The sequence below is a fragment of the Cibotium barometz genome, chromosome 21 (genome assembly GCF_041138505.1).
Source record: "Cibotium barometz isolate CiBa-2024 chromosome 21, ASM4113850v1, whole genome shotgun sequence".
In the NCBI taxonomy this organism is placed as follows: Eukaryota; Viridiplantae; Streptophyta; class Polypodiopsida; order Cyatheales; family Cibotiaceae; genus Cibotium; species Cibotium barometz.
The window spans coordinates 37990548-37999861 of NC_141066.1; the positions used below are offsets into that span (position 1 = coordinate 37990548).

At 42.2% G+C, this 9314-nt stretch overlaps 1 protein-coding gene across 1 annotated transcript; it reads left to right on the forward strand.

Annotated features, from left to right (window-relative positions):
* The first annotated feature begins 1466 nt into the window (after positions 1 to 1466).
* Positions 1467 to 4361, forward strand: LOC147627157 (long-chain-alcohol oxidase FAO4A-like). The gene is made up of 3 exons (XM_086815779.1): positions 1467 to 1839; positions 1947 to 2219; positions 2526 to 4361. Exons 1-3 carry the CDS (start codon positions 1603 to 1605, stop codon positions 4314 to 4316), a joined length of 2301 nt encoding a protein of 766 aa, XP_086671905.1. The 5' UTR covers positions 1467 to 1602; the 3' UTR covers positions 4317 to 4361.
* The last annotated feature ends 4953 nt before the right edge of the window (positions 4362 to 9314 follow it).

The following is a 9314-nucleotide window of genomic DNA, read 5'->3' on the forward strand; positions in this document are numbered from 1 at the left end:
TTTTTCTCCACAAAATCAACATCCAAGTAATGCATTTTCTTTGCTTTTCTAGTCAAGAATTTGGGCTTGAATGCTCCCAATTATAAGAGTCAATACACGTGCAATAGAGGGGGCAAGAAGAAGGCCAACATCAGGCCATGGAAAAGGGAAAAATGGAGCTCTGAATTCGACACATTATTATTATTTCAAAAGAAGGTTCTTCTAGTTGAATATTTCTTGTTTTTGCATTCTTAGGTAGAGGGGCCCACTAAGCTTTTTGCCCTTGATGATAACTAAAACCTCCATATTTTTTCAGGTAGAATGCATCACAAGGTTCACATTAACTTGTCAAAGTTAATAGACAAGGCAAACTCTCTAGAAGAATTTTTAGCTACGCAAATGAGGAAAAATTGCCTTACAGTGACATGTGAAGGGGGAGAAGAAGTCCAAATGTGTGTCATGTTTTAGCAAATCTAAAATGGGCACATGTACAAAATTTGTAAACTACTCCTTTTTTAAAAACATTAATGGTGTGTGTTTTTTGGAGCTCTTTTTTTTGGGAGCTCCATATTTTATTGGCCCCTCTAACCTCGTGAGTGTGAGGTGGCCCCCCATTAACTTGCTCATGTGCAAGGAAGTTGTGGTTTATGGATGATGTATCAAAGTGATGCCACATGTGCAAGGAACTGGTGGGTCACATGCATGGGCGATGGGCATTGTCCCTTATGGTCGTTGTTCAGAGAAAACATTTTTCTCAACACATCCTGGAACTTGCATTTTCAAAAATTTGTGGGTATTTTTTTTGAGATAAATTATTAAAAGTACCTTGAATTTTGCAGAATTTTTTTTGGGAACAATAGTTATATATATTAAAAGTACCTTGAATTTTGGAGATCATTGAGAAGATAAAATGTATACGGTAAAATGCTTGGGACATATGATAAAGGTGATGGGCACTTGAACGGTTGTTAAAAAAAGGGCCTTATCGGTTCCTAATAATAAGCCGTCTTTTCAAGGCCCGCGGCTCATTTACTGTGTTTTTTTAAAGGTTAAAAATAGCCAGACTTTCAGTGTATATATAAAAAACATATATATTTTGCACGGCTCTAGGTTGCCTAGTTAAAAGGGCGTTCGTCTCTTGACGAGTGTTTACGGAGAAGTTTTTCTTCAACATTTACAAGTTCAAGTTTTTTCATCAAAATATAACTAAAATGTTTAAAATTTTATCGATTTTCAAAATTGCAAAATTATTTTTTACAAGTGAGATTGTGAATTTTGCATCTACAAGGTTAAAATTTTATCGATTTTTAAAATTATAAATTTATTTTTTACAAGTGAGATTGTGAATTTTGCAGGTGCAGTACCTTGTAAAGGTTTGGAGGTTCTGTGTGAACGGCTCAGGGCTGTAGAAAAAGTCAAATGTCCCAGCGGTACAATGACGTGATCAAGGTCAACCTTGATTATCAAAGAAAAAAACTGCTTGGTGAAAGGAAAGAGAAGGTTATTAAGCAGATTGATGTAGGTAGCGGGTTTTGCTCAGCTTTATATTCACGCCCAACCTAGCCGTGGTTACCCTAAACCTCGAAGCCCCTTTCGCTCCCTTTTGCTGCTCTGCAACTCGACATGGAGCTGAGCTCCTCTCTCTCGCCTGGCAGGATCGCTTACTCCCATGGCTTCTCCGCAGCCCAAATGCAGTGCCTTGAAGCCATCTTTGACACCTTCATTCCTTCCATCTCTTGTGTCGAAGCCTCTGATACTACCCCTCTGCGAGAGAATAGCGAGGCGTGCTGTAAGAGAAACCACGATGAACTGCGTGTCTTCTACGAGCTTTCAGCCTCTCAAGCGGGGGTTCCCTCCTATGTAAAATGCGTTTTATGTGCCTAACTAAGCGTTTTTTTTTTCTTTTCCTTTTGCGAAGTAATTAGTGTGACGGGACACATTTTTGTGGGTGGTTTTTTTCATGCCAGGGTGCTGGCCTCATGTACAGTAAATTGAAGCCTAATCTCCTCCGAGTAGCAAGCTGGGTCTTGTGGTTGCTGTCTTCTCGTGTTGGAACATATCTTCTGTGTGGTCGAGGCAGTCTCTACGGTAAGGCTCCTTTTCTGAGAAGCTTCACGGAGATCCCGTTACCAGAAAGGGAGAAGCTGCTGGTGACAGCCTGGTCGCATAGCCCTTACTCGTTTTTCCGGACGGTGTTCAATGCCTTTAAGACCTTCGCAGTTTACAGCTATTACACTAAGGTAAGACTGCAGCACAGTACCGTGCGTTTTTGCAGTTGTTGTTGGGTTATTCTTACTCAACAACTTACGTTGTTGGTGTCGTTCTTGTATATGGTTGTTTGCTATGTTTGGGAAAATAGGAGACTTTGTACATTAATTTTGTTACCGTAAGAATTGAGATCATTGCAGTATAATTATGAGACCTGAGAATTAAAGAAAGCACCACTTTGTAGAATATTTCTTTACCTTGAAAGCTGTCATATGTAGGTCCTCTTGTGCTTGCTTAATCTAGGTGCGATTCTACTAACTTTTTAGTGGACGGAGCAGGTGGACAAGCATGGCCTCAACTTGGCATGGAATGCGATTGGGTATTGCGGACCAGATCCAGCAGCACTTGAGCACAGGAGGAAGGGTGAGACAGCAGCAGCAAGAAGGCCATTGGAAGGAAGAGTGTTTGATGCGGAATTATTAAAGGCAGGCTTAGCTCTAAAGCTGGAAGAGGCAGGGTTTGAAGTGTTGGAAGATGTGACCCATTTGGCTTCGTTGTGGAATTGCAAGGATTTTGATAAAGCAGAGAAGGTGGGGGTAAAATGTGATGTGGTGGTGGTGGGCTCTGGATCTGGAGGGGGTGTAGCTGCAGGTGTCTTAGCAAAGGCTGGCTATAAGGTTCTGGTGGTAGAGAAGGGCAAATATTATGCTAGAGATGATCTGTCTCTGCTTGAAGGCCCTGCCTTGGATAACATGTATGAAGGTGGGGGCATTCTGGCCACAGATAACGCCAACGTGCTACTTTTGGCGGGGGCTACGGTTGGCGGCGGCTCTGCTGTCAATTGGAGCGCTTCTTTTAAAACGCCGGCTCATGTGCTGGAAGAGTGGGTGCAGGATCACGGGCTGACTATGTTTGCGGATGGCCAATACGAGGCTGCCATGCAGGCGGTTTTGGCCAGGCTGGCGGTACAGTCGGATGTTGGCGAGGAGAACTGGCAGAATAGGCTTCTTCGGAGGGGCTGCGAAATGCTTGGCTTCCACGTGGCGGATACTCCGCGCAATTGCGTGCCAGATCATTCGTGTGGGTGGTGCGGGTTCGGGTGCTGGAGTGGGAAGAAGCAGGCCACGTCGGAGACGTGGCTGGTTGACGCGGCGGCCAGCGGGGCGGCGATACTGACGGGCGTGGCGGCGCAAGGCGTGCTACAGTGCAACGCGACGAAGGGCAAGCAACAGCGGCAGGCGGTGGGGCTAGTGGCCAGCGTGGCGGGAGGGGCGCAGCTGGTCTTCATCGAATCGCGCATCACGGTCGTATCATGCGGCTCTTTAAACACCCCGGTGCTACTGCAGCAGAGCGGTCTACAAAACCCTCACATTGGGAGAAATCTCCACCTACATCCCGTACAGATGATGTGGGGATACTTCCCCCAAGAAGTGGGCCACACTCAAACCGCCTCTGCCTACGAGGGCGCCATCATCACCGCTGTTTCCACAGAAGTCGCCAACTGGCGCCCACGTGGCTACGGTTGCATTCTTCAATGCCCCTCCCTCCACCCGGGCGTCTTTGGGGTCCTCAACCCTTGGCTCTCCGCCAAAGATTTCAAAGACCGCATGCACCGCTTCTCCCGCACCGTTCACGTGTTCGCACTCGCTCGAGATCGCGGCTCGGGCACCGTCGGATACAGCCAGGCTGGCCGCACGCTCCACTACCCCCTCCATCCCCTCGACCATGAGAGTCTCCTAGATGGTGGCGAGGCTGCCCTACGTGTACTCATTGCCGCTGGCGCCTCCGAGATCGGCACTCACCACCGTTGCGGCGATCGCCTTGTCCTCACTCAAGACACCTCCCCTAACGATGTGGACGAGTTCCTTCGTCGTGTTCGCTCGCGTGGTATTGAGCAGTTAGGCACACCCCTTTGCTCTGCCCACCAAATGGGGTCGTGTCGCATGGGCATGGACCCCACGTCGTCCGTCGTGGGTCCCACTGGCGAGACGTGGGATGTCGCTGGCCTCTTTGTCGCAGATGCTAGTGTATTCCCAACTGCTGTGGGAATCAACCCGATGATCACTGTTCAATCTATTTCATATTGTGTTGCCAATGCAGCAATGCGAGCCCTTGAACAAAGCTTGTAATTGTTTCAATTCTAATTTCTAACTGCTTTACTACTTTACTTTTGCTTTATTTCTAATAAGCATATCTCCAACAACAACTTTTTTATTTGAACTTGAGGGGCACATAAACTTGGCCTCCAACCACTTTGATGTCACAATGAGTAAGTATGGGAATGAGAAACATATACATGTACTTAACACAACAAGTGAATATTTTATAGTTCCACTTGGCCCTGGGAAAATTTTGTTAATAGCTCATAGTGTACTACTTGACACTATGGGACCATAATAGAAGTTATCAAAGAGAACTATAATCCTTGGCATGTTAAAAAAAAATCTAGATTATCATTCGGCAGCATGAGTACATGTTGTAACTGGCTATGCGAGCCCTTGAGCTTTTAAAACTACTTGTAAATGTTGTAATATTCTAATTGCTTGGTTCTATATTGTGTGTGCTAAAGTTGCATTTTTTGAGAAGCACATTTCTAGCAACAGCAAATTTTTATTTGAACTTGAAAATCCCAAAACAGTCTTTTTCGATGGCCAAGTTAATAAATTGCACTCAAAAATTGGCATCCGCACACACACGTAATGTATAGAAGTCCTAAAAATTGATAATATTTATTGGCATGCAAACAAGAAAGACCTTATAGTTAAAGTGTAAATTGTTGATTGATGAAAATTGATGTTAAAAGATGCACAGTAAAGACATTGAATATGAAGAAAAAGAAAACCCTAGCTTCATTCAAAAGAAAAGCCATTATATGAAGAAAAAGAAAATGCTAGCTTCATTCAAAAGAAAAGCCGTTATATGAAGAAAAAGAGAAAGAAGAAGATCATGATGAAGCAAGTATTCTAAGTTCTACAATTCTAAATGGATTACATGGGGAGACCTCAATTCTTAGCGTAATGTAGTGATTTTAGGTGCACATGCACATGGGGAGATGGGCATAGCTTAGGGTCATTCATACATGGTGCACATGGGCCTTGGGGCTATAAAAGGCACATACCTTGTATTCCTTACCACTTCATTACCTTTTTGACAAATGATACATTGTTATCTTTCATGGCCCAAGCTTTTATGTGGCTGATTCATGGAAGACTTTCCATGTCTAGGTGATACTCCCTATGATGAGAGGGACACCTGTGTACTTCATGCTAATGAGTGTAAGTTCCTTATCCCTCACCAGTCCCTTTCTTGCATTGCTATCATCTTTTCTTCTCTAGATCGCTTTCTATGCGGTTGGGGGTTTCCATGTGTAACAAATATATTTCCCATGTGCGCTTCATGCTAATGAGTGCAATTTCCTCATCCCTCACTGGATCCCTTTCTTGCATTGGTATCAGCTTTGCTTCTCTAGATTCCTTCTCTATGTGGTGTGGGGTTTCTATGTGTAACAAATATATTTCCCATGTTTACTTTTGATATCAATGTTTATCAATATAATTCTATCTAATTGTGAGATCAAATAGTGAGCAATAAATCTAAGTGCAAGAAAAAGCAAAGATCCGATATTAATGGAAGAAAGGGATCCAGTAAGGGATGAGGAAATTGCAGTCATTAGCATGGAGTACACACGTCCCACTTATCATAGGGAGTAGCACCTAGACATGGAATGTCCACCATGAATCAGCCATGAAAGCTTGGGCCATAAGCTCTAAGAAAGGTAACAATGTATCATATGTCAAAAAGGTAATGAAGTGCTAAGGTACCAAATACACAAGACATGTGTCTTTTAGTCACAAGGTCCATGTGCTCCATGTATAAATGACCCTAAGATCCCATGTGCCTAGGCTCATCCCCCCATGCGCATGTGCATGTGCATCAAAAATCACTACATTACAAACAATCCCCTCTTACAATGATTTCGTCCACAAAATCGAAGAGTAGTAGTACACAAACAACATATACAAAAGGCTATGTACAAAAGCGAAAAATCGACCCACAACTAGGTATTAATGCCAAGTCCAATTAGATGAAGACAATGATGTCATTCGTGGAGAGGTCAGTCTATACAATCTTAATTACTTTAAAATTGTATCTTTTTTAAGAGAATATTATGAAGATGCCATGTTCGTACCTTTTTTCAAGGAATCTTATGAAGATGCCAAATGTTTACAGCTCTTTAGGGGAATCAAATGTTTCTCCTTAACATGTAATATTCGCATTCAATCTACAATAGTGTTTTAGGGGAAACAATGAATCTAATTAAGCCCTACAAGGGACAGTCCTATGCATGGGATAGTGCCACTAAACCTTAGGTAGTAGTGTTAGTCAAGAGAGGTCAACCTAAATTATATGCCCTAATAAGCATTAATAAAAAATAGATTAAAAGAAAAAGAAATATACCCCAATAAAGCTTGAAAAATTGTGTGTGTGTGTGTGTGTGTGGAGAGAGAGAGAGAGAGAGAGAGAGAGAGAGTTCATTGCATAAGAAAAGCTTACAAGAAGGAAAATGAAAAATAAAGTTATTATTTTCAACTTACATCATTCAATAACATTAGGGACGTAATGTTATTAAATGATGTAAGTTGAAAATAATAACTTTACTTTTTATTTTGCATCTCTAAAGATCTTGTAACTTACGCGTCTTTTTGGTTCTATTAGAAAATCAATTAGGCATTCCACTAATGTTATAGAATGATGTAAGTTGAAAATAATAATTTTTATTTTTATTTTGCATCTCTAAAGATCTTTCTAAAGAAATACATAGTAATTCAAACTACAAGCTCTCTAAAGCATACATAGGAACTAGATCACTAACAAAATCGATAGTCATTGTTTCGAAAAAGAATGGGAAGTTGAGGGCCTGTATTTATTTACTGCAAGCTGAATGCTTCCATTATATCAGATTCATTCTCATTGCCATTCATTGATTCCTTCCTGGATGTAGTAGGTTGGGCATGAAACATACTCTTTTCTAGATGGGTTTAGTAGGTACAACCAGGTGCAAATGGCACATGAGGATAAAGAAAAGACAGCTTTTGTGAGAGAACGGGGGGCATTCGCCTCCAATGTGATGATATTCGGGCTGAAAAATGCTTCTACTACATTCCAAAGGATGGTTCAGGAAATATTTTATGAATATCTTACGTGGATGACTTTAGTGTGTTCGAGAAGAAAGAATAACACACAATGGCTAGAGTGCAGGAAGGCCAGACTGAGCCTAAATTCAGTCAAGTGTGCCTTTGCTGTAATAACGAGTGGATCCCTCTTCAGGCATGTAGTGTTTGTAGAAGGGCTTGCTGTGGATCCAACCAAGGTTGCAGTCATTGTGAAGTTGCAACCGCCCAAGAATGCCAAAGAGCTTGTAAGATTCTTGGCGCTACTCAAGTGGCATAGTAGATTCATAAGGTTCCTGTGGCAAACGTAGCGGTGCCCTTGTATAGTTTGACGATGAAGGATGTAGAATAAATATGGTCTGGATCTTTTCAAGAGAGATTCCAGAATCTCAAGAAAATACTATCAGCAGCTCCCATTCTCCAGCAGCCTAACTATGACTTAGTGTTTCATGTATTCGTCAATGTCTCTAATGTTGCCATTGGCAGTGCTCTCATGTAGGAAGCACAAGAGGGATGGTACAGACCAGTTTACTATGCCAGTAGGTGGCTATCCAGACTGGAAAAGAACTACTCTACCATAGAGAAGGAATCAGTGGTGGGAATGATCTACTCTATTAAGAAGTTCAAACACTACTTTCTAGGTAAGATATTTGAATTTCATGTAAATGAGAAAGCTCTCCTGTACCTATAATAAACAAACCAGACCTGGCAGAAAAGTTGGCCAGATGGATGCTATGGTTACAAAGAATTTGAGTTCAACATAAGGCACACCCTCGGGAACAACAAGCATGTAGTGGTGGCAAACTTCTTGTCAACACTGGAAACAGAGGGGGTGGAAGAGGATTTCCCAGATGCGCAGTTTTTTCGCACAGAAGGAGAGAAACCTAGTTGGTATGACGAAATGTTGCAATTCTTGTCTGACTTTTTCTTTCCGGAGTACATGTCGAGAGATCAAAGAAAGAAGCAAACTCTCTGGAGCAAGTCATTATTGTGGTGGATGGATAGCTCTACAAGATGGGCATCCGACCAGATTCTGAGAAGATGTGTCATTGAGCAAGTCATTTATGGTGGTGTGGCTGGACAACTCTACAAGATGGGCATCGACCAGATTCTAAGGAGAAGCATCCCCAAGCACAAGCAACAGGATGTGCTCTCTGGAGCACATCATTTATGGTGGTGGTGGCTAGATAGCTCTGCAAGATGGGCATCAACCAGATTCTGAGGAGATGTGTCCCAAGCATGAGCAACAGGATGTGCTAGTAGAAGCTCACTAAGGTATTAGCGGTGGGTATTTTTCCAAAGAGGTGACAGGGTGGAAGGTGTTCCAAGTAGGTATGTGGTGGTCAACTGCATTAAAAGATGCACACAAGTTCGCAAAGGAGTGCGACATGTGCCAGAGGCTGGGGCAACCACGAGTGATACAGATAGAATGCCTCATAACCCAGTCCTAGGCCCATCCCCCCATGCGCATGTGCCAAAAAATTGACCCAAAACTAGGTATCAATGATAGGGCCAATTAGATGAAGACAATGATATCATTCGTGGAGAGGTCACTCTATACAATCTTAATTGCTTTGAGATTGTATCTTTTTTAAGAGAATATTATGAAGATTTCATGTTTGCACCTTTTTTCAAGGAATCTTATGAAGATGCCAAATGTTTATCCCTTTTTAAGGGAATCTTATGAAGATGTCAAATTTTTCTCCTTGACATGTAATAATTGCATTCAATATACAATAGTGTTTTAGGGGAAACAATGAAGTTAATTAAGCCCTAGAAGGGACAAACCTATGCACGAGATACTGCCACTAAGTAAACCTCAGGTAGTAGTGTTAGTCAAGAGAGGTCCAACCTAAATTATATACCCTCTTAAGCATTAATAAAAAATAGATCAAAAGAAATAGAAATATACCCCAATAAAGCTTGAAAAAAATTGTGTGTATGCATGTGTGGAGA